Source organism: Stegastes partitus, unplaced genomic scaffold, assembly GCF_000690725.1.
Source record: "Stegastes partitus isolate 25-593 unplaced genomic scaffold, Stegastes_partitus-1.0.2 Scaffold683, whole genome shotgun sequence".
Lineage (NCBI taxonomy): Eukaryota > Metazoa > Chordata > Actinopteri > Pomacentridae > Stegastes > Stegastes partitus.
In genome coordinates, this window is record NW_007578414.1 from 132,918 (window position 1) to 159,819 (window position 26,902).

Genomic DNA, 26,902 nt, shown 5'->3' on the forward strand with positions numbered 1-26,902 from the left:
CAGTAACATCTAAAACCTGCAGGAGAGCAGCTCACGAGGACCGGAGTTGGAGATCTCTGCTGTAAGGTCAACTATGGAGATTGTGGACACACGTTTCTGTTAAACACAATCACAAAGTGGCTGCTTTCTTAACAAAATCACCAACATTACACCATTTATCAGAGCCAGAAACAGTAAATAAAGATCCATACATCATCTCTACACCTTAGTCCTCACTAGGGTCATGGGGGGCTGGAGTCTATCCCAGCTGACTCAGGGTGAAGACAGTTTCACCTGGACAGGTAACCAGTCTATCACAGGGCCACACTTAGAGACAGACAACCAAGCACATTCACATTCACACCTATGGACAATTTAGAATCACCAATTAACCTCAACATGTTTTTGGGAGGAAGCCGGAGAACCCACGCTGCACGGGGAGAACATGCAAACTCCACACAGAAAGATTCCGGTGCCCCCACCAGGACGCAAAATGGCAACCTTCTTGCTGCGAGGCAACAGTGCTAACCAACTGCGCCACCCTGCAGCCATTTTATCATTTGAATTCAAATTGTTAATTCTTAGACTCAAAGTAAAAAGATCACAAACAATAGGAGATCACTACATTTTCCAATCATAATGTTGCTGTACTTTGTTTACAAAGTGCTTACCAGATATACAATGACTGTGAAAAACAAAAATAGAATTCAGGAGAGAAATGTCGTACAAATAAATACTAATAGAAAGTGAAAGTTAAAAAAAAATAAAAATAATAACTTATAAAAAGTAGGAATTCATAATTTTGTTTCCTCTTTTTCTCATTTAAATTTTTAACTAATTCCATCCATCCATTCTCTTCACACCACTTAATCCTCACGAGGGTGGCGGAGTGCTGGACAGGGCCACACTTAGAGACAGACAATCAAGCACACTCACATACGGACAATTTAGAATCACCAGTTAACCTCAACATGTTTTTGGACTGTGTGTGGAAGCCAGAGAACCTGCAGCTGCATGGGAAGAACATGCAAACTCCACGCAGAAAGATCCCGGGTGTCCTCACCGGGACGTGAACCGGGGACCTTCAAGGCACCCACATCTTCACTGCTAGAAATTTACCTTAAAGTCTGACTAATAAATATACTGTTCTCATATATGCATGAAAGTTTAGAGGACCTTCGAAAGAGCAGCTTGACTTAACAATCCCAACTCAAAGTCCTCTTCACTTTTTCTGAAGCTTTCAACTGTATCACAAACTCCACCTGCAGAGGAAGACAATGTAAGGTTGATGAAAGCTCCAGAAGCGAACGCAGGGATCTTGAGCGAGGACTGTTTTAATTACATTTTTTATACATCACTATAATTTGGGAAATGGAGCAGTTTCATTTCAGTTCCATAAAGCTACAATACACTGTACAGTGACTGTTTTGTTGAATGATCTTTTTCTCTGAACATTTTCAGTGGTTCATCCTCATGTCGTGCTTTCGTCCAAAACCCACAGCCTCCTCTGTGCACATGGGCCGGGGGGCGGTGCTGCAATGTGTGCAGGACCTCAACGACACTGTTATGACACGGAGTAAAACAGAGCCAAGCGTTCCTAGGAGCCAGGAGGCTATGAGGTTAATGAGTTGTGACAACTTATAGTGACATTATGTAATCTTAAAGCAAACGCTCTGGCGATAGACAACCCAGTTCTCAGTTTCATAACTCGAGCATGAACGTAGTTTTGTGCAGTGGGTGGGCTGCTTGGGTGAGTGTGTTTTCTTGTGTTTCTACGCATACAAAGATCTGAAAGAAAAAGAAGAAGTGATCAGAGTCACTGTGGCGTTAGGAAACCATGTGGGGTCAATGGGTTTGCATACAGGATGGTATAGGACTATGTTTTGGCCGTCACGATCTTGATCTTTTGAAACCAGACTTAGGAGCAATAGGTAGAACAGACTGAGAAACTCTAAATGGGACCATAATTCACAAAATGAACACCATGCTGTATCAAAAAGTCTTCACACTCACAATTAAGATCATAAACTTATTAGGTAAATGTTTACTGAAGTAACAGATTAATTGCGAGGTCGAGTAATTTCTCATAGACTTCTATACAATTGGACTTCTTTTTGGAACAAGAAGACTCGCCTCCTCCTGGCTCTTAGAAAGCATACGGTCCTTCAGCGTCGCCTTCACTTTTCAGACCTGTAGTTTATTTCCATATTTTATATACAGTCGGGCCCTAATGAAAGCTGTTATATAAAATGAGGTGAGTGTAATTTAACTGGTAATTTCAGTGTAAAGTCAAAAGATGTTCCACTAAACCCTTCCCCAAAACAATTCCAGTCTAATAATAGCTAAGAGAGAGTTTTTTTTTGTTTGTTTGTTACTAGCCCTTAAAACCAAAAACAGAAGACCAATGACATTAGGAAAGGATTGAACTGTCTGTCTGCCCAAACTAAGCTACAGGGGGCATTGGTTCCTTCCCACCATTGCCAACCGCTTGCTCAGAGGAAGTCCAACTTTGGATTGTTGGGTTCTCTGTTTAAAATTTGTAAGGTCTTCACCTTACTATGTTAAGCACTGTGAGATGACATATGTTGTAAATTGCACCATACAATTAAAATTGAATTGAATTAAGTGAAGGAGAACATCATTAGGCTGAAAACCCCCAAAACAGACCTATCAAAGAGATAGCAGAAACTTTAGGAGTTGTCCATTCTCAAAAGGAGGCACTTCAGTGGTGAGATCAGCAACACAAAAAGGCCACAGAAGAGAACTTATGGTCCTTGGTAAAGAGAAAAAAAACCCTTCCACACTGTGCCAAGTTCAGAAAACTTTTAAGAATGCAGATGTATCATTGTCAGAGACTACAATGAAGAGACGCCTTCATTAATGTAAATTTACATCTTAAGATGCAAACCACTGGTAACACTCAAGAACCCAAAAACTGGATGAGACTTTGCCAGTTCTAGACCAAGATCCTTTGGACAGATGAAACGAAGACATGGTGAGAGCAGAGTATGAAGAAGGATAGGAAATGTTCATGATCCAAAGCACCACATCATTTGTCAAACATGGTGACGGCAGTGTTATGGCGTGTGCATGTATGGCTGCCAATGGAACTGGGTCACTGCTGTTTATTGATGATGTGACTGCGGACATAAGTAGCAGGATGAACTCTGAAGTGTGTACAGCTATACGGTCTTCTCAGATTCAGTCAAATTCTGCAAAACTGACCGGATGGCACCTTACAATACCAATGGACAATGACCCAAAACATACTGCTAAGAAATGGAATAGTTGTAAAAGGCCGAGTAAGTCACCTGACCTCAATCCAACTGAGCTGATTTTTACTAACTGAAGACTAAACCAAGGGCATAAACCAACACTACAAACAGTAACTGCAGGTGACTGCAGTAAATGGTTGGAAAGAATCTCAATGGAGGAAACTCAGCATTTGGTGATGTCCATGGGTTCCATTCTTCAGGCAGCAATTGACTGTACAAGACTTGTGGTCGTGTACAGAGACAAAATAGCAAAAGGTGTGTCACAATCTAAATACTTATGAACCCAACTGCATGGTGGATAAAACATTAGTTGTATCTTGCGAGTTGGGGAAAAATTTCAGACTAATTAACAGGTTCAGGCACCAGATACGGTTGAAAAAAAAAGTGAGAGTTGTGAATCAGAGTTCACATGTAATGTTTGTGTTGTGTTTTCCTTCCTTCCTATCAAGGATGAGTTAGTGCTATGTGTTTGTATGTAGAAGGATACTACCACGCAGTGTTGACTGTGTGTGTGTGTGTGCGCGTGCGTGTGTGTATGTGTGTGTATGTGTGTATTTTCCTGCACTGATCTTACAATGATTTACATGCCTGGAAGCCTCTCAGCTGCCAGCAACCACATCTCAGGACTGACCCGGTCTCAGTCTCAAGCTAAAAAAGGAAGCAGCGTCTCGCTGCCACAGCGATGTGTTTAAAACCTGGCCTGACAGAACACTCTGATCCTAAACCTCCACTTGATGGATGTCACAGCTCCTGGTCTGGGTCCAGGCTGGTGCTGCTGCACCCTCTGCTCCAAAGAATGCACCACACTTTATCGCTGTCAGCTTCCGGTGAAAGTGAATGAAAGTTCACTGTAGCATGAGCATGGCTACAGCCAGATACAGTGTGTTTGCTCTCTACTGTCAAATTTATGAGGTAGTGACTAAAATAACATGAACTATCAAGTAGTGGAAAATAACAAGAAGAGTCAACTATGACTGAATCAGTGAACACTGAACAACATGAACAACAGATCTATCCATCCATCCATTATCTATACACCGCTTAATCCTCACTAGGCTCACAGGGGGCTGGAGGCTATCCCAGCTGACTTAGGGCAAAGGCAGGAGACACCCTGGACAGGTCACCAGTCTATCACAGGGCTACACTTAGAGACAGACAACCAAGCACACTCACATTCACACCTACAGACAATTTAGAATCACCAATTAACCTCAACATGTTTTTGGACTGTGTGGGAGGAAGCCGGAGAACCTGGAGAGAACCCACACTGCACGGGGAGAACATGCAAACTCCACGCAGAAAGATCCCGGGTGTCCTCACCGGGACTTGAACCGGGGACCTTCTAGCTGCGAGGCGACGGTGCTAACCACCGACCCACCTTGCAGCGCTGAACAACAGATGATAAACAATAATCAACTCTATTTTTAGAAAAATATAAAAAAGTTAAGTAAGGGTTTATCTCAACATAAATTACTTTGGTTTGCTGGTAATATCATTAAGGGACAAACCACCTAAAAAGTTTTCTGTTGGTGTATGAAGGTGGGGATGTACTGGATGATTTACTTTCAGGTTTAAATAGAACTTTCTTCACTTTGCTCAACAGCATCATCTTTCAGTGTATATATATTTAAAAAAAAAACACACATATGTTTATTGAGCAACATGCATCCACAGGGTTTGGAAACTGTTTTAAATCGCAAACTGTCTTGGGAAGCGTAAATCAACAAGATAAAGTGTGCAATCATGCTTGCTGCTCTCCATCCTACCATGAGCACAACAATAATCTTAAGATCCTAATCTTTTGTTGGCTTACTATGTGTCCCTTGTTAGCTTAGCATGTTAGCATGCTATCATTTGTAAATATAATGAACAGTTAAGGTTGAACAAGAACAAGAAGCTTTGCAGGTATTTGGACTTAAAAAATTACAAAAATGTAAACTCTGTGGATCTTCAATGTTCAAAAAAGTTTAAACTACTATTCAACCAGAGGGAAACAGTAATATCTGCAGCAACAGTCAGTAACAGTAAGCGTCACCTGGGGATTATTTCAGACCAGTGTCTCTTACTTTGATTCCATATGAAGTTTGAACTGAGCACATATGCAGTCACCTTTAAACTGGTACAATGCAGAAATTCTAACATGACATGATGATTGCTGAGGGCTTTTTCCAACTGGGGATCAATAATAAATCACTTTTTTTTTTTTAATTGCATAAAAATGTGATTTTGTATTCTTACCAGAAAAAGATAAAGTTTATCAAAACATTAAAGTGATCAGTGACACTACACCTTATCTTTGGAATTTACCAAGCTGTAGCCACAAGTCTCCTTCAGTGGAATCGTTTCTTAGTGTATGGCATTGAAGCAAACCCGTAACAGGACTGGGCTGGTGGTTATAAGGAAGAATTACCTCCAGCTGTTCTTTAGTAGTTTGTATTATTGTTTTTAACACAGTTGGATACCTAGCGGCAAGCATGAGTGCCTTGGAGCGGTTTGTAGTAAAGTGACAGAACCCAGCTTGGACATGACAAGGTTAGAGTGTGAACACTTGTATGTTCTCAGGCTGGGGGACATGGACGGCTTTGTGAGGCCACACAAGGTCAACCCTGGGATTAACCGGGGTCAAGCTGCCCCATCCAAGACGCAATACCATGTACACACATGTACGCTCAGTATGGGACTGTCCCCCTTGGGGGCCAGGCTGAAAACAATATAATATGACACACAGGAAAACATCCAGATGTGCACACATGGGCTTGCACACTTGTTAACATGTACGCTGGTTTACTGGGTAGCTGCTCATTTTGACATTCCAACTGCCAGCTACATCCTGCTGCATGCACTGTACACAAATGTAAGACATGACCGCAGGAGTTTCTGCAAACACAACCATGTGACACATTTTAATCGCTTCATTTAGAAAACTGAAAATGTTCTCAGGAAGTTAGGTGTATACCAGTTTAAATGTTAGCGCTTCATACACATGTAGAAAATGTGAGAACCTGCAGTGTTCCCCAAATTACTGGGTTAAATCAGAGCAGCCTGAACCTGTTGTGAACACACACAGTGAAGCAGAGAGACGTCTGTAAACTCACTGAGTGTGAATAAGGACAGTGGGCTGAGACTAAACAGCTCTCTCTGCTTCTTACATTCACCTCCCATGATACAGTGTTCAGGTAGGAGTGTTCAATCACACACACACACACACACACACACACACACACACACACACGCGCGCGCGCTGAAAATGCAATGCTTCATTCCTTATAAACACACATACAGCATTAAGCATGACAAATAAATTGCTTTCCAACATCAGTTGTTAAAGTATAACTACTGCTGAGTCCTGGTTGAAAAGGTTTGTGAAAGGATCAACAGTTGTAAATTCTACGTTAGTGAGGTGTTTGGGTTTTTCCAAGTGTTAATGACCTAATCAGGGTGATTCACACAGTAAACTGTAGCTGTAGGAGGCACTGTGCTCCTGGCTGTCTTGCGAATATGTCATAAAATAACAATTACTAGAATTAAATAACATGATGTCCTCCAGGGATCACTCTTTGGACCACACATTAGCCTCGAGTAATTCTAATAAGAGTCTTGTTAATTGTTTAAGCGGTTTTTGTTTGTTGATTGGTTTAAAAGTAATTTGCTTCTGCTCTTTTTGTTTTTACATGTCAGTTTGTTGCACCATCGTAACCATTGCATGTTATGGCAGTCCTAACCTAAACTTACACCTGCAGTCCTTTACTAGTTTTACTAGTTAAACCGATCAGCAGGCAGCTACAGCAATAAGGCTTTTGTTGAATATTTAGTGGCTCATCATTAGGGAAGAGCATGATCCCTTAAGTACAATGCTTCCAGCTGAAGCCAACACATCTCTCTATGGTTTGTCCATTTTTTACTCTGTGTCCGCCATGAAAGAAGCACGTCTCTTGTAACATATGGCAAAGTCCGTTCTATGGAAACAATTTATAGCTGTGCCCCAATTAAACACAACATATGCACTAATTCTAAACAAGTTTTGAGCCGTGTATTCAAACTGGAAAAACAATAAATTCCACTAAAGAAACTGAAGAAGCTCCTTAAAGCTGCAAAAAAAATACCTAGTAAAATGTGTAATAAGTTCCATGTTGTTGTGAGCCCTCAAGACAGACACATTTTAGAAACGTTTTATCTTTGAGAAGTTGAAATGACAAACAAAAGTCACTGATTTCCATTAGCTTAGTGATGTTATTGTCTGCGTGTACATTTCTATACAGCAAAAAAGGAACCTGGACCGTGGGTGATGTTCATGGCTTGAGCACTTTGAGCTCCAGTTGCTGATATTAAGTCGAACTGGTGACGGCTGTTTGGTCGCTCACCACCAGGAAGGAAACTGGAAACATTTTAGACACCTCAAAACACAGATTTTAGATGAATGCGATAATCCTAATGAAAATTTTTAAAGCTTTCATCAAATGTCATTTGAATATGTGAGTTTAGAGATTTAAGTGGCTATTAAGATTTTCAATGTTGACCTAAAAGTACTTCCTCTAACTAAGCAGTGTAAGGAAGTGCCATACAGCAGTGCGAAGACGGATCATTTCCTCACATTTTGTGAAAATAAAACTGCCTGAGATGTCTCATGTAATGGATGGATGCACAGACGAATGAACAGACACATGTCAATACTTTCCATACTCTCTCGCTGAAATCAACAACAGTTCTTCATGAACAGAAGGTGATGATTGATATTTTCTCACCTCTCTCGCTGACACTTTCGATCTCAGCATCCTCACAGCTGCTGTACTCAGGCGTGGTCCCTCCTTCCTCCTCTGAACTGCTGACGCTGGTCTGTCTCTTCCCTCCGGCCCCCAGGGCTCGTTTTGACTTGTGGGGCCGCGGTGGTGGAGGACGCAGAGACTCTGATTGGTCAGAGCTTAGGGAATCATTGCGCAGCATGCTCTCGGCCTTTTCCCTTTTGGTCCGTCTCACTACTGGTCCCTGGCCAGGGGCTGAGCCGGGGCCTGAACCAGAAGGCTCTCTGAGTTCAGGGGGTTGGCCTTGCTGCAAAAGAGTGTGTTCATGCGGCCCACCTACCCCGCCCACCGTCCTCTGTCCAGGTCGAGTGCCGTCCCCGACCTCCCCTATGCCCATGCCACGACCCTGCCCGGGCACAGGGTGGCCCCTGCCTCCAGGAGGGACCTGCCCTGCTTGTCGAGGGGGGCCACCGCTGTGGTCCATGTGGTGGTAACCCCCCTCTTCTGTCCGCCTCGCTCCCCCACCTCCACCCACTGGATCGTGCTCCAGAGAGCGTCCCTTTGTCTGCCGCCAGTTGTCCCTGCGCTCCCTGGACTCCCCCCGCAGGTCCCGGTCCATGGACACCTGGGTCTGTAGCCTGGGCTGGCCCTGCCGCCGCTCGCCCCGACCAGCTCCTGCAGCTCCCCGTCCATTTCTCCTGAGGAGCAATCAATACGGAGACGAAGAAGGAAAGAAAAGGATACAAGTGAGACAATGTTTTTACAGGCTTGGAAAACTTCAGTACGAAGTTCACAATGCCAGCCTCTGTAGCTCCTATAGTATACAGGGCATCGTGGCATGACTCGTGCTAATGTGTGCTAACAGTTGTAAATGTATTTAGTCATTTACAGTGTATCAAAGTAATGGGCAACTGAAATATTACATTTTTTGTTTTGTCAGAATGTCAAATGTTAGTTGAGGAAAATTCAGAGGATCACCAAAGTTCAAAGTTCTGGTCACCATGAAAAGTTAGTTCAAAAGTTGCTGAAATATTTTAGTTCGGCCCAAAGACTCTGTAGAGCCAATAACACAAATATGGTGAAAAAAATGGCCATCAAAAGTTCCCAAACCTCAAGGTGAAACTGCTAAAAGCTTGTTATGTCTTACAGAAAGTCAAATCCAAACTGTATCAAAATGTTTGCTTGAAAAAGGTTATTAGTGAGTAGTGAGTGGATGAATGCTGTATCACCTGAATGATAAATGGAGGAATTGTTTCAGCATTCTAAATGTTTAATAAATAATCATAACAAAAACTGATTAATACATGATGTATGTGACAGCTTTAACTTTTGCTTTGCTTGCAGCAACTGTTTATGCACAGAGAACAAATGACACTGGTGTGATTTTTCATCTGTTACCATTTCATTGCCAAAGTTCCTCTGGTCATCGATTAAAATCCTAAAAACTCATGTATGCTATGGGAAAGGCAGGGAATCCCCTCCTCACTCACTGTAGCTCAAGCACACCAACTCACCCATGACTGCTCCACAGTGACAAGTCGCTACTGATGTAACTACTGCTAGTGATAGTAGGTTGGACCTGTATTCCTTTATTTCATTCTGAATGGCATAAGAAACAATGCTTAGAAAATATAATCCTCTACTGCGTTAAGACAGCAATTTAGGATTGCAGATGATGCTCAATAATATGAAACATGAGTTAAAAGGTTTACTCATTCACATATTCAGATCACTTGTCATGGTTACTCCTCTACCTGTGGATACTATTTTTTGAACAAGCTTTAGTAATCCTGGTAAATGCTGTGTTTGGAGACTACTGTCATATTTTAGAAAATATCTGTGTTGCAAATTAGAGAAGTGTAGTTTGGAGGCCATGCAGGGAGGGTATAAAGTAGGCAGTCGTGAACTGCACAATGGAATTTGTCAGTCCCCAGTTTTTTAGAGCAGGGGTTCTCAACTAGTGGGTCGCCACCCAAAAGTGGGTCGCGGACCTGTTCTGGGCGGGTCACGGACAGCTGGTCAAAATTAAATAATATATAATGTGCGTCTCAGGTTGGACTTATTTTTTATTTTGAAAAAACTTTTATTTTGACAGGCATGGTAACCATAGTTTGTTTGACGTTCATTTTAAGTTTGTGTTGATGTTGGGATGCAAGATGGCAAAGCGCAAATATGACCCGGAGTATTTAAAATGTGGATTTTCATACTAGGGCTGGACCCAAATAGCCGAATAGCCAACTATTCGTTCGCTGTGCTTGAATCGGGATGTCAATTTTGATCTCCGAATATTCCTCCCACCTCCTCCTCCTTCTTCTCCCTTTTTTATTTTGTGCAGTTTTGTACATGCAGTTGTCATGGTCCAGTTACTGTGCATGGTTATATGCTCTGAAATGCATGTTGCACAGGAAAATATATTGAATATTGAATTCTAAAAAAAACTGGGTCACGACTTAATGACCATGGGAAAATGTAGGTCCCAGGGTGAGACCAGTTGAGAACCTCTGTTTTAGAGCTACACTATACTATCTATACTAAATATCAGGATATCTCTGCCTTAGCCTTTTTTTTTTAACTCTCTTATTTTATTTTCTCCAGCAAGCATACCACACTTTCTAACTTTTTGAAAACTTCCTATTACCTTTTTAGGTAGTACTCTTTAAGAGGTTTTCCAACATTTCTCAGTAAAAGATTCAGAGGGTGACAAGTTAATGGTGAATCACAAGCTATGGCCATCGCAGTCACCAGACCTTAAACCAGTTGATCATCTACCGTATGGAAGATTTTGGAGAGTTCAGCTCTTCACAGACGTGCACCCTATTGTGTAAATGTGCCAGCAACTGTTGGTCTCTGTAACTGCATGCTGTCAGATTACCATAAAGGTCACAGGGTGAACATGCACAGATGGAGATTAAATGCACATCTAAGATCGTTCATTATCACTGCTTATGCACAAAGAAAATAAAATCAGTTTAACAAACCATGACGCTGTTTCATGTCAGATCAGACTAAAATGATTTTAGGGGCAAAAGGATTGAACTGGAGTTTCAACTTAACATCTTCTTTATGCTTGTGCACAGCTGGACATTAGGCAGCCCAGTTTATTATCTAATAAATGATGAAACTCATGATACAATTTATTAGATGATTCACTGCGAGATGAAGTAGAAAGTGTTCCTCGCACTCATTCATTGTTATCAGTTAATGCGCCTTTAGCTAAATTAATTTTGAGATCCGTTACAGAAAACTCGGTTCTTTCTTTATAGTTTTAAACTCCAACCAATCATAATGGACACCTGTTTTCTGAATGACACAAAGCCATAACTGTTGTGCATACTGTCGTGTATTGCACAGTGCACTCTAGCATCATCATCAAAACACCAAAGAAGGGAACGATTTGGAAGAACTGTTTAGCCCTCAAGCAAAGATCCAGAGACATTTTATTTCTGCTTTCATTTGTCACCAATCTGGATGTTCAAAAAGGATTTCAGTGATGTTGGTGAGTAGAGCAACAACAAAACTGTTGAACACATGAGGTGTAATAAGATTTTGAATATTTCTTTCATCTATCTTTTGTGTCACCTCTTCCTTCAGCAGCATTTCCACAATTGCGTTTCATCTTACGTGTCTCGTGGTGGTTCGCTAAGTGACCGAGCATCGGTGCCAGGTAGAGTCCCGGCTGTGCTCGGTCGGTTGGGGTCTTGGATTGCAGCGGTGGAGCCCGGGGGTGCTTGCGAGCGAGATCGGAGCTTCTTATCCCCGGGCGTTTGGCACACAGACGGCTCGCTGACGGCTGAACCGAGGCCGGCAGTCTTCCCCGGAGGACCAGTGAACCACTCGCCTGGCTTGGTCAGGATCTCCTGCTGCTTCCGGCAGTTATTGCACACCCAGATCACCTAGGAGAGAAGGAGCACGGGGAGGGATTAGAATCACAGCCATATGATACGTCTGGATTTTCAATACAGCTCTATCAGATCATTTGGCAAGCAGCTGTCATCGTAAAGTTTCCGTACAAGCAGATCAGATAATATACGACATGCATTTACATAACCTCGCTGAGAAGTGGAGATGAGGAGCTGAATGCTGCTGACATTCATTTCACAATGAGGTGTCCAACAGGAAAGAACTATTCTTTACTGCAGCCAGTGAAAACCGTCCCAGCCAACTCCTCTGCCAACCACTAATCTGAGGCCCGGCTTCAATCGCTGTGACTGTCAAACAGGAAATGGAACAATGCACTTCCTAAAGAGCTGCGCTGCTGCCAATGAGTCGTCCAGAAAAAGGCTTTTATGGAAGCTTTTTAAGATCAACATCATGGCAGTTATACCAGGGAGCAGCTTGGCTTCCACTGTGGGCTGCTTTTGGCCTCCAAATGAGGAACACAAAGCCAACTGGATAATGAAAGGATACTCAACTGGCTGCCAGAATAATATCTCCCGTCTTCTTTCTTTCTATTTGTCCCATCACACATATGCACGCCGACTATACATTGGCTGCGTTCACACACTACAGCTGAGAGTCCAAATTCAGATTTTTTTTTTTTAACCACTCGTGACACACTTCAGATGTACAGTCGAGTGAATTACATAACAGTTTCAGGATTAACATATATCTGATATCACATTGCATTTGGATGATGAAAAACAAATTCAATTTGAAGCAAAGAACAGTTGTTGTATCGTGTGTGTGTGTGTGTGTGTGTGTGTGTGTGTGTGTGTGTGTGTGTGTGTGATGCCTTAAAAACCACACTCAGTTACAAACAAATGATCCAGCAGACCAAGCATTTGATGTTAACTTTCTGTATTGAACAGTTTTAGATACCTAATCTTATGAACACATCTAAAAGATACACCATTCAGTGTCAGTTAAAGAGATATTAACCTTAAACCTCACTGATCTCTTCATGCTGTGCAGCTAAACTTTAAATCTGATCAATACAAATACAAACTTTAGAACAAGCACATTAGTTTCAACCTTAAATGTGCATAACAGATTTTTTGGCCATTTATTTGGGAAGCAGAAACAAGTTGTGACCACAACACTGACATAAAGTCACCTATTGCTCACTGCCATGACCTGCCGTCGTGTTTCTGGGCATCAAACTAATATGCAATATTCACTATTGTTTTAGATGTGTTGTCATCACTGCCTAGAAAAAACATTTAGCTGCTAAATGTTTCCTATGTTCACCAGCTAGTCGTTAACTGAGTCTAATTAGTGTCCTGTGCTGTTTTTAAGCTAAAAGGTCAGAAGATACAAGTGATCTTCACCATAAAAACTAATTATTAACCTTGAAAGCAGCGGTTTGACCAAAACTAAACACAAGGTCAACTTCCAGGTTTTTTCTGTCTGTTTAAATTATAACTCACAGTCCTCCTCACCGGATGCACTTTCACCCCTATTTCATACAGACCCGGACAACTTAGTACGGTGTAGCCACACAGTAAAACTGAGATGCAATTGAAAACTTTGGAAACACCTGGTACCCTGACCTTGAGTGAGGATTTCAGCTGGTAGGATAGATGGTCAAGCATTCATCAGTTTGGTGTGACATGCAAACATCTAAAAATCCTCCTGGCAGAAAGATTAGTGTCAGTGTTTGGCAGGTCATAGACATTCATGCATCCTGCACACATCTGAATAGTTGTGATGGCTTGATTTGTTCGACAAAACTTGTCTCTGTGAACTTTACATGGCAGCCCATCAGTTAGTATCACATCTAGATTTATCTCCACGCAGAAGAATGGTCTGGCTGCACCTCATTATCATTCTAAACACTCAGGTCTGGCTGTATTTCTTTAGGCGTTAAGTTCAGGATGCATCGATGGAGACCCTGAAAATAGTGACACGGGAACGCATAGATAGCAGACGGGGAGAAAAAAATCCACATGAAATGTAGGCCAGAAATGGCAGATTTATACCGGAAGTCCTTTGAGTCAGACTTGACCTGTACAGTGTGAGCAGAGAAGTTGCAGGCTCTGTCTGCAGAGGGCTGACATCCAGTGTTAGTTAACAGTATAGAAAATTAACAGAAATCTCACAGTGTCTGCCCTCCTTTAACGGCTACATTTCTATTTGGAGACTGTGAGTAGGTACAAATAAACTGTCTTTTGTCATTCCTAATTTGGATCACGGGGCAAAATGATCTGTTGGGGACAAACACTCCATCGTTTCCTGAAGATGTGCTGCACTACTTATGTCAAACTTTAAACGTCTCAAACATACAGTGAGTGATGCAGGGCTGCATCTTAGAATAGAAAGACAGAGAGAAGCACGAAGGCCTGCAGTGTGAATGCAGCCGTAGTCACAGTCCTGTGTTGACATCAGAGCCAGAATGAGGAGAGGGGGATGACAGAGGAAGTGAAGCTGGGCGGGAAATAAAGAGACAGTGAGAGGATGGAGGAGGAGAGCGAGGGGAGGTTAGAGTCAGTCCCACTCCTCCAGCCACCAGGGTTCTCATTACTCCTGAACACTCCCCAATGACTCTTTAAAGAGAGCTAAAATAAAACACTCTGGCATCAGCCATCCCCCCCTCCTCCTCCTCCTCCCTCTCCCCCCATTCTCTTCCTCTTACCAACTCTCTCCCTCTTCTTCCTCCTCCCGCTCTCCCTTTTCTCTCTCACCCCCACTTTCTCTTCCATTTCTCCCTCCTCCAGATTGCTTTTGATTAAAGCTACAAAAGCCGAGGAGAAAACAGCTTTACACCAACGCAGCTATATTTATCCTGCCAAACACCCCAGCACCACCAGGGAGAGAGGGAAAAACGTGTGCGCACACAAACACACATACACAGCAAAGAAAGCAAAACACTGCCTCATGTGGGACATTATAGCTTTGGTGAAAACATCCACCAATCTGTGATTTTCTGCAGCCAGACCGACAAGGTGGACGGCTGCCAGATCCACACTGCAGTGCTGGTCTACTTGTCCATACATTTACAGGCGGGCGGACGTGCTGTGTAGTCACATAGGAATTACAATGTGTTATTTAGGAACATCACTGGAGCTTCTTTATTAAATCCTTAATTTTATCTAGCCTCTTCTAATGTGATTATGTGAATGATGTAGTTATTTCCTTGCATTGATTAATCACTGATAACTGACCAAAGCAATTAGACAAGTATCAAAATTGCCTTTATTGGTTTTCTGTAAATCAACTAACTGAATAAATGTTTGAGCTACAAATGTAAATTATTATATTTGACACACATACAGAATAAAATGAACCGGTAGCTCCGTCACGTTTCAAGGTCCAAGTGTTGTCCATGCTGGCTCAGTCACACTGTCATGGGACACATGATGAAGGGTTTCTGTGGCCCCAGTGATCTCACTGATTCTTACAGGCTTCCTTTACTTATAAAATAGCACATGTATCTAACAGGTCGTATCTTATGGTATGTCAGAAAAACATTTAGTATGTCCTAATAGGCAGTGTGCCAAACACTGGGATGACCTACGACCCCTGGTATCATTTTACAGTCTGCCAGCCTGAAAGGTTTTCTGGCAATTCTGACCCACAATCCTCAGTTACGTTACATACATGTGCATGTATAAAAAAAAAAAAATTCAGCTGCCAAGAGCATATATATATAAACGACAACTCACAGGAAAAAATGTGTGAGGGTGCAATATCGTAATGAATTTAAACTGCATGTATACTGCATGTAGCAGATTGTATTTTATAAGCGGTTACTTTCCTCCTGGACTGAAAGCTCCCTGTTCTTTACACAGATCCAGACCTGACTGAATTTTTTGCAAAACCACCTCCATGACATCCAGGGTCAGGCCTATCTGACAGCCGCAGCCTGGGTAGAAACCTGTTGAGTGACTGGCACCCAACCCAACTCTTATCTCGTAAGTACAAATACACAAACATGCTGCTAGGAGCTTCTTAACATCAGCTATTCTGCTTTTTAATCGATTAAAAATACATGAATCACAAAGAAATCTTTGAAACTTTGTATAAGGGACAAATGTTTGAGTAAATCAAACCCCAATTCAAAGAAAAAATATATATTTTCACTTTTTATCACTTTAACTGATTTTTCTCTGGGGGGCACCTGAACCTTTCTGGATATGTTAGGTTAAAAAACTCCTAGATCACGCTTCTTTGTTTGATTTGACATTGTTTTTTCAGTTTTACTTCTAAAGGATCTGAATTCTTTGTCCAAGTGTTTGGTGTCAAAAGCCACACTCGCATTAAATGTGAACTGAACTGAGCAGACATGGCGTACTTTATGCACTCTGTAAATGCATTATGCTGTCAATTTTCGCAGTGCAAACTGATTAGCTCTGAAGGAGCGAACCAACAAATAGCCTTGAATAAACAAACAGAATCATTAATAGAAGCAGGAACTTTTTACTGAAATGGAGAACATAGAACATAGAACATACGGTACAACAATGGGAACATATTATAAAAGAAAGTGCAAACCAGGTGACCGCCTGGCCAAATAAAAAAACGTTAAAGATTATTTTTCTTGCATGTAACCATTTTTACAGAACTGGTGTACTTAGCACATTAATATTCTGTATTACATTATTTAGCACTGAGATTCTGATTGTAAGGATAAACAGAAAAATTTCAAGCCTAACAAATGTTGCAGTAACACAAGAACTTATCCCATTATGGGAGAATAACTTCCACCCTGCTGAACTCAACATATCTGGCCGTGCCACTTGGCGTAGCAGTTTCGGTACGGCATCAGACACAGGGGCACCTCACAGCTCTGGCATATCCAAGACGTCTTCTGATTCCTGCCCTGGGATTTGCAGTACCTGCATTGCCTATTCCCAACAACCTGGTACCACTTGGTAGGCTGGATGACTGCAGGTAGGTGCTCCCATGATGACGCACTTGGCCAGTATCCCCTTGACACATATCTTCTTGACCTGTATCTCCTTGTCTCATATCTTCTTGGACTATATCTTCTTTGGCTGCAGCAGCAGTAGACACGTCTGTGTCCTCCAGAAACAGGTGCTCTTGATTCATTGTCGTCTCGAGCTCTGTACAGGTGTGATGCAGCAGCTCTCTCGGCTCTTCGGGCTCGCAGCTGAGTTGGGGTGATAGACCTGGTCCTCCGAGAACTTTGACGTGGTGTCAAGGAGGTTGCATGTGATCCCTGACTCACAGGGGAAGAAGGAACAGAGAGCCAGCCTTCCTGCCCCTCAGGATTCTTCTCCTCTGGAGTTAAGCTATGCACACAAATAGACAGTGTTTTCATGAATTCTGCTGAAGCCAAATGCTGGTTGCATATCTCCCGTCTTTTTAATCATTGAAACAGATAAGACTAAAATAAAATAGGTTTTGGAGCAGGTCAGAATTCTACAACTCTTAACTGAAAAAATGTTACTAAAATTTTTTTACCAAGATAAAACAAGGTGCACAGACATTGTTTGACAGTACAGCTTTCAACAGTTCTTGTCTGTGTTTAGTGTCTAGTTAGCTTACAAGACCCGCCTTAACAATCATATAAAACCAGTTTAATCAGTGGGACTTTGTTACCCACTGATTGAATAATCAATAAGTCTTTACTCAAGTCTACTTGAAAGCTTCTTTTTTATGTTAATGACTATATGTCAACAGTCATTTTGTTAAATAGCATGTCCATTCTTTGTTTCACATGGAGTCGACATGTATGAAGTGAAAACCTTACAAACTCAACAGTAAGGGTGTTCTGTGGCCAGTAATACCCTGCAGGTACTTTTCTATTTTTTTTTAATTTCTGTTCTAGCCAAATGTCTGTCTCCAAGTGACAAATACGTCCCTTTTTAATCTTTCAGAAAATTCAAACTGAACTAACAGACTGTCCCAATAAGGTTAGGATGGTGAGAACTATCCAATAGACCTTCTACAAAGCAGATAATCTGGCTTGTCATAGTAAATAAAATAAAAAAATAACAAAACAAAACAAAACCTACAATAGTGCTAAACATGACTACATTTAATTTAGATCAACCAGTTCCTGAGTCCTGGTAATTTCTCTGTAGGTTTACTGAGATACTTGCAGGTCTCCAGACTCTATTCAAGTCAGTTGCAACTATCTTAGAGTGTGTGTGAGTTTAAATTTTATGTTGGTGCCCCTCCAGCAAACACAAGTAGCTACTGCGCTAGCTATTGTGGATGCAAGTAATCTTTTTTCTACTTCACTGACTCAAATATGTGTAATAAACCAATTTAACTATTATCATGTTCCAAAAATGCAGCTTCTATAGCTGCTTATGTAAGAAAAACTAAAAAAAAAACTCATTGAGGATGGAGAGGAGGAGGCTGGTGGTGAGGGAGGGGTCCTGACTCAGACACACCAGATGATGAGCCTGTAGGTGCAGGCAGGGAGAGTTTAATTGAAACATAAAAGTACTACATTCGATCCCAATGGCTGACTATGGCTGCTCAGTGGGCCCCCAGCCCCAGTGCTACCAGTGGAAAAGCCAAGTCTGGAGCCCTGAGCTGGTGTAACTGGATCATCAGAGTGGCTTTCCTACTATGACAAGCCAAAATCTACCATTATTATTTCTGTTATAATATAGAGACTGCTGCATAATTTTCTACACATCGCAGCTGATTTATTTATCATGTAATTAGCAAATCTAAACGTCATACACGACTTTTGACAGTAACAAATGTATAGTAAAGTCAAACTGCACTACTTCCGGTCATGGAGTAAATGCGCAATATGTAGCTCTGATTCTGACGTTAGCTACGTGCTATTACAATTAGCTTGACTCTAGCTAAGAAAAAAATGTTTGGTTAGCACCAAGTTTTGCCGGTGTGTTTACCTATTCGTTTGTTAACGTTACACGAGCAGACGCGGTCAGGCCAAAATCATCAATTAGAAGTTACAAATTATGAGCTTGTGGCGCTGAACACACGACGCGGTGTGACTAAGCTAAGCTAAGCTAAGCTAGCTGACTGCGTCTACAGCATGCTGAACTTGAGCAGAGACCAGACTAACGGAGCTGTCGGTCAAACTTGGCTTGCTAGTTAAAACAACAGTAGTTTACAAAGCAAACTGTCCCTGAAGGAGTTTATTTAAAACAGCCCCAGTCGCCTGCCCTCTATCGACGATGAAAACGCACATCCGCTACCAGTAAAAGGAGAAGCGGTGGGATGTGGCGCACTTACTTGTCACACTCGGACTCCGCTGCTCCTACAGGTGGGTCGGTGTCATCGGGGAACAGAGCCTCTGAGGAGCGGACAGCGTAACATGCATCCCATGTGGGGCTTTCATACATTTCACTCACACCCAGCAGCTTAACCGTCCTCTGTTCACACCACATCTTGGCCGGCGTTAGATTCAGCGTTAACCTGCGCGTCACCTGCTGTTGATTGACAGGTAGCCTGACCTTTGACCTGATGACGACGCCCAGTGTTCAATACATCAGACATCACTGAAGTTCAAGCAAACTGATGGAGTGCACACTATGATGTCTAATTTATTTAATGTTACTAATTATCTGATGTGCCTTGACTAATACAGGTACACTTAGTGTTTTAGTTATTATGGCAAAACAGTCCAGTAGAAGAGATGCTGCAGAGTATTGAAGATAAAAAAAAAAAAAAAAAAAAGTTCACCCATAGGCCCATAGTTGATTTATGATTCCAATGTTGTAATTTCTGTCCATGTGTGATGATAACTGATCCAATCACAGCAACTTACAGTACAACAAAATATGTTTTCATTGTTATTTGGCTGCCTGTTGGCAGATAATGTCACAGCTGCAAATATCCTGCTGTGAAAAATCTCCCTACTAAAAAAAAAAAAAAAAAAAAAACTTGATATGACAGCAAAATACTTTAACTTTAGAATCAGACTTTTAAAACAAACTAACATCCAGCTGTGATGGAGCTCCAGCACTCAGGACTGATTTAACAGCATCTGTGTGTGTGACAGCTCACCTGTCTGAGGTGAAGAAAAGCACACAGTGTAAGTTACTGTTACATCCATCCTGGCCCCATGTGGAGGATAAGTTATGATTTTAAGTAATTAGTAAAGTTACCACCATGTTGTGTTGTATGAGGTTTAAATGCATGAAACGCTCTCTCTTTGGTAGCGTATGGCTCCTGCTGGACCATCACTGTGTTTTTCTTGTTATGACAAGTCAAAGTCTGCTCTGACTAGATTTATTAAAATGTAGACATCAATACAACAGATGTCTGATGCTGCAGGTGTTTAATAAACTCAGAGGAAAAACTCGTACAAACTGGGAGTGTAACAGGGTCAGTGGTGCAGCAGCAGTTTTATATTATATATGTATGTATTGTTATATTAGTTGTACATAATGTACTATATATATTTTAATTTACTGTTATTTTATTGTTACTACTTTTGTTATTAGAATTACACAAAATCTGGTCCGCCCTTTGGTGATGGTGTGGAACCTTCACTTGAGGGTCCCAGTACCCCACGTACGCTTTTGGCCGCTCACCGTATCCTATAAATGGGTTTTTCCCGCCTTACCTCTCCCCTTTTGTTCACGTATTCTGTGGGAAGCGAGACTGTGTTGCTGTTGTCTGTGTGTTTTCTAGTGTACATAACTTCACTTATAAGTTTACTTTCCCGGTTCTAATATGTTGTTCTAATTTCTGTAGCTGTACAAGTCGGCAACTGACAGCAGATTTTGTGTACGTTTTGTATCGTCTGTCAAGTTCCAATAAACGAAGATCGCCTCCAAAGAGATCTGTTTTTCGGCTCATCACACAGCGCAGGAGAGAGAAGCCACCGGTTACTGAAGCAACCATTTGAATTTCAGCTCCTGCTAATATTTAGAGGTCTGCGTACGCCACCATCCACTAAAGGCACGCAGACTGTGTCTTTTCCACTCTAAGATGTTTAGAGATGGGCCACACAGTGACTGCTGCTGCTACACGTAGCTGTTACATCATCTAATGCCGTTTTCACTTGCACTTAGAGACTGTAGTTGTGTTCACTGTAACTTGCAGCCCTTTCATTGACGGAAAAAGTATCTGTTGGCTGTGTTGGTTTGATATTAACATTTCCACACTGTATTTCTAACAGTTGTTTAATATTGTAGGATGACTTTTGTCAAAACAGCTAACACTACATGCTGTGTTAGAATGCCATACACAACCAAATATTAGTATTATTATTGATCTGTTATTACTGTCATTTAGGTTTTTAGGATTGTTTACCTTTTCAGTTAAAAAATACACAAAAGACAAAGACTACCCCAACTGAATAGAAATCTGTGGAGACGTTGCCCTTGGAGGAATCATAAGGAATCACAAAAAAAACCATCAAGAAGGAAGGTGCAACAAAACACAAACTAGTTTGACTTCATCGGACTATAAACAAAGTTCCATTCTGGGTAAGGACATATTTTTGCCATATGTAACAGTTTAAAAGAAAGAGAGAGGCGAGTGTTATATTTGGCATACAATGCATGGCAATGCATGTTACGCTCTGGTAGAAGTTGCTTGATTTCAAAGCTGCATGAAATGTCCTTTTTGGTCATGACAGGGAAGCAGAAACAACCCAACTGTGACATATTATCACCACATAAAGTTCAGCAAACTTTTCCCTGTTTGCAATACCCAGCAGGTACAGAGCAACGTCGCTTTTAAGATTCACGATGAATTTAGGAGCAAAAGTTCCTTGTTTTGAGTTCTGTTTTAATCTCTACAAACTCAAGAGGGAAACATTTTGTTCTGCCTAGTATTGTGTAGGTCCCCGTCGTGCTGCAAAGACGGCTCAGACCTGTCCACCAGGACACAGGCAAAAGATTTTTTGGGTTCTATATCTCTATCGGATTGGGTTTTATAGAGTTTGTAGGCCAGGTCAACATGTCGAGTTCGTTGTTGTGTTTCTCGAGCAATTCAGCTTTTGCTGGGCAGCACTGTCCTCCCTGGTCTGCAAGGATGTTTAGGGGAAGTCTTTTCTTCAAAGTTGCATCCAAATGAACGCCACATCCCAAAGTTTGCCAGCAGAACATTGCAATGCAACCAGATGTTTAATGATCTTGACCCCTTAAAAATCCTAACTTTTCAATTTTGATATTATCCTTGAGACCTGATTGGCCACTTTTTGATGCACAGCACTTCTAAAGAACTGGAAGTTTTGCATGTTTTAGCTCATTTACTACACATTATTGCTGAGTATTTTCCATCTGTGCTTCTGTTTTAGTTTAAGTTTGAATGCATTTTTTAAAGCCACTGCAGATGTTTACTTGTTTCAGAGATTTTCACATTATATGATCATCTAATAGAAACGATTAAGAGCCTCCTAAAAAACTCTTGATATATAACTTGCATTAAATTTAAACTTTTTTGCTAAAATATCTCACAAAAGGTTAAACTTCTTCACTTAACTTAAGTCTAAAACTGACAGAAAATGTCAATTTGCATCATAATTATTAAAATAAATGAACAAAAAACGCAAAAGTCGAGGAACATAAGAGTCATTTACAGATGACGTGAACTGGTCATCCCAATCATCTATAAATGCTTTTTAAATGTTGTGGCTGATCTGTGTTTGCAGAATTCTCCTCAGTGCTACGCAGCCCTTTTACTTTGTCTATTTGTGAGCTGTGCATGTGGTAACACTGGGATTATTTGAGCATTTTCTGATGAAAACTGCTGGTGGCAGTGAATGAAAACATTAAAGAGGTGGGCTGTACAAAGAAAACAATGAACTTAAAGGTGCTATGAAGCTAAAAATCAAGTAGAAAATGCACAAATAGGAATGTGTTCAAACTATAGCAATAACCAACACCTTTGTTAAACATCACACTCAATGAGTTAAAACTATCTGAGCATTACTTAATGGTATCTCTAACTGTGTGCTTGTTTGTTTTGCCTTTTGCATTCATGACTGAACTGCATGCCTACCGCATGTCTGCACAGTAGAATCACATATCAAATTATTTAATTATACTTATTTATCCCAATGTCTAAGTGACATCTTTCAGCTAAACCAAAAATCCCAGTTTACTTATTCTAATTCTGACTCACCAGTTCAGATTCAAGAATTAAGGATTTAACCAGTTCTTATTAAAGTACAAACTGCGTGCAGATTCTGAAAAATTAAGCCAGCAAGCGAAATGTACTGGTTGACTTTAAGAATACATCATGTAAATTATCTCACTGGTCAATGTTCCCGTCGGTGTACTCCCCGCTAAGCGCATTTCACTCCTTTCTGGAGCAGTTATTGTGTTTCACCCTTGTGAGACATTGTTAGAGCGTGTTGATACCACAGAACAAATGGCCAGTGTTGTGGAGATATGGAGCGGTGAGCTGTTATTTTATAAGAGACTCACTTAATCCCATAGTAATCCCTGTATTAGATCACACTCTGATGGTGAAACAAGCGCCGGAGAGGAGGAACCGTAGGCAGGCAGAGAGCAGCCTGACAGCAAGCTCTCACACACACACACACACACACACACACACACACATAGATATTGGCAGCTTGCGCATATGCACACAAAAGCACGCATTCAGTCAAATACATGCACATAAGCAGCGATGCACAAATGCAGATGGAAATGCCTGCTTTTTTTTTTTTTTTTCCCCAACGCACACCAAATGCAACAACAGCAGCAATGTGTCACATGACCACAGCAGGACCACCACCTCCCCCCTCTCCCTTCCTCCCTTCCTCCCTTCCTCCCTCCCTCCTGAGATGAGTTTGTGAGTGAAGGAGTGAGCAAGAGAGAGAGAATAGCTTCTCCACAGATGGAAACTAGGACACCAAACCCCTGTGTGTGTTTGTTTTGCGCCCTGCTGCATCTGCGTGTGTTTGCGCGTGTCCATCTGCGTATATGTGTCTGTTCGGATCTGTCGAGGAGCAGGACTGTGCAGCCGCGTGTGTGCATCATCGCTCATGTGCATACGGTGCGTTTGGGTGCTTGTGTCTGCATGATACGGCGTAACAATGAATAATCCAGTGATGAAATCTTGAAGTTTGCATGGATAGTTTGTTTCCTGGAGAGAGTAGGCCATTTGTGGGGAACCACAGATTGTACAGTGTGCAAAGGGGTGAGACAGTGGGAGGTTTGATCCCCTTTACTGGTGCCTACATTCACCTTTTTAGATCAGTTTGCCTCTAAACATAAAATAACTGGCATATAGTTTATCTATATGTATCAGCCAAATGCATTTAGAACCATTTTTCCATGGCTGGGAAGTTAAACAAATCTTCTTCCTACTTTTGGGCAGTAAGCAAAAAATTTTAGTCATTTTCTAGAATTGAATCAAAATTCCCAAACCTGTGTTTTACATGCAATGAATATGACGTGGTGTTTTGGTACATAACAGTAAGACACTGACAAGTAGAAATAATTCTAAAGGATGAAGATTATTTTTTTACAGCAAGTGTTACACTGTCAAAGAAACAATAGGTGTTAAAAGTCAAATTAAAAGCAACTGTAACAATCCAAGGCATTATGAAAATAACAGAAATATTTACAGCGTTATTTATGTGTGACAGCCGTGTACGATTGTGCAAATTAATCGCCTGAGAATGCGCAAAATTACACACGATGTAATGTAAACAACCTGAAATGTGCAAATAGAGAATAATAATAATCCTATTTAAAGCTGTGTGCTATTATAATGTCTACGATGGGGGTGGGTGGGGGGAGAAAGGGAAAGGAATTAACCCTTCAGATCAACCAGAAGACTCCTTCTGGAAGGAAACATATAACAACAATAACAGAAAATACCTTTTTATTTGCTGAATTTATCATTAAACCTACAAAAAAAAAAACATGAAATGATTCCTTTGGACTGTTCAAGTGAGACAGTAGCGTCCATGTTTTTATTATGACCGTAATCCGCTGCATTGTTTTTTAATGCTTGTGATTAGAGAGTATATGGAAATGGTTATCTGTGGGGACTAACAACACAGCTAATACTGTGAGATTGTGCATTTAAAGGGTAATTCTGGTTTATTTCAACCTTGCGTAGTTCCCACTAGCATAGCTATCGTGGATTTTACGGGTCATGAGAACTTTGCGCCTATGTTGCAGAGCTTCACACCAAACCTCGTGTATCGTAGCAAAAACAGGATCATTTTAAATATTTGTTTGGGTCTGACTGAGAGCAGCATGGGTGTAAGCCATCTTGAAAGTCTATTTTGATAAATATATTAGCAATGTGCATCGAGGATACCTGCCAGCAGAAAGCATGCTATAACAACACACACAACTACAATATTTTGCAAAAGTTGGATTTTTACTGAAAAGATGATAAAGACTGGATGAAGTAGGATGCACTCCGATGATGACTGCTTGATTACACCATTAAACTTGGGGTGTATCACATCTCTTCTGTCTGATATGTTTGAAAAAACAAAACTTTCATTACAATTCATTTATGACTCATCTTTTGATCCAGTCATGGAATTTCAGACTGCCGTTGTCTCTTTTTGCAAACCCTACTGTGTGAAGGACCAAAGCCTAAGATCTCCTGGATCCTGCTCAGTACTAAACACACAGACATGTTCTGTGCTATCTTACTCTCAGCAAAAAAGTAAATAATTGTATTTCCCAAACTGCTGAACTGTATCTTTGGAAGTAAGCAATTGCCAAATGAGAGCAACTTATTTTACTTTTAAATTTACATAAGAGACAACACCTGAGAAGTGACATGTTTTGTGATCAGCGGTCCCTCAGACTCTTCCTCAACATCATCAAGCTCCTCTATTTAACTTCTCCTGTCTTCAGTTAATTTGAGAAACCAGCTTCACACAAATGCCAAACACATATCAGCAGCTGTCACAATCTTTTCCCATGTCCAGCCAGTAGTGAGCTTTAAAATCTATACTGAATATGACATACTGTCACGTTGACCTGCCGTCTCCCGTTAGCCTTCCGGCAATCGCCACAAATCGAGGCTCAACACACCAAATGCTTGCCGCCAAACAGGTGAGACAAATACCACATTTACCCCAAGGGAGGGGAGGGGAGTGGGAGGAGGGGCGGGACTAGGAAGTAGCATCAACCAATGACAGCTTGACGTATGGCACCGGCAGCATGCGAGGCGGGCGCCGTAACCGAGGGCGTCTATAAATCCTGCGCTAAGGATGAAAGACTGCCACAAAGGAGATTAGTGTCCACAGCAGCTAATGAGGTACTATATCAGCACAACCCGGCACCCGCAGCAAAACACACACACACACACACATATACAGTACACACATGCACACGCACAAAAAGCTCATACACAAATAAATGCATTTGCGGGCACCTGAGTGCATTGTGTTTGTACAGTAACACACGGAACACTGGTCCTACAAGTACGCACAATGCATGCTGGGCTACACACACCTTCACTTACACACACATACAGTGTACATGCATGCACAGGGACCATACCTCCATTAGACACATAAACAGGGGCCTGATGTACAGCTAAACAGTTGATCAATACTGTAAATATTTGTCTGTGGCTCAATATAGAAAGGACATGTGAGGGTGTCACACACACACACACACACACACACACACACACACACATACTTTCTCTAAACTTTGCTCACACATCAGTAGTTGTAGTAGTGGGCCTGAAGGTCGTAGTGATGCTGCACTTCCCTTTGTTCACCACTAAATGTCTCTAGTTAGCAAACATAGCATAGGTCTGCCTGAGAGAGTGAGTGAATGAGTGAGTGAGTGAGCGAGTGAGTGTTGTTTAATTTTAGAGAGAGTTTACATCAATTTTTCGACTGCTGTGCATATTAAGACCAAAAAGAAAATGAGAAGATATGAGTATCAAAAGAAAACATGTGTCTTATAGAGTATTTTGATTAATTTTATTTTAAATTGTGGAAATAGTTACAACTGAAGCTCACTTTTTCACTCACGCTCTATCAACCAGAACATCCAGCATCACAAATGCAAAAAAAAAAAAAAAGACTGTTCATTGAGTGACAGAACTTTCCATTCCTCCTAGAAA

At 41.3% G+C, this 26,902-nt stretch overlaps 1 protein-coding gene across 2 annotated transcripts in view; it reads right to left on the bottom strand.

Moving 5' to 3' along the window:
* The window catches only part of rims1a (regulating synaptic membrane exocytosis 1a), a 122,317-nt gene that overhangs the window by 37,922 nt on the left and 57,493 nt on the right, over window positions 1–26,902 (bottom strand). For both annotated transcript variants that reach the window (XM_008290557.1, XM_008290556.1), the window contains exons 5-6: window positions 11,615–11,886; window positions 7,997–8,691 (exon numbers count right to left, since the gene is read on the bottom strand). In XM_008290557.1, coding sequence (XP_008288779.1) covers window positions 7,997–8,691; window positions 11,615–11,886 — 967 coding nt within the window. The remainder of the gene's footprint in view (window positions 1–7,996; window positions 8,692–11,614; window positions 11,887–26,902) is intronic.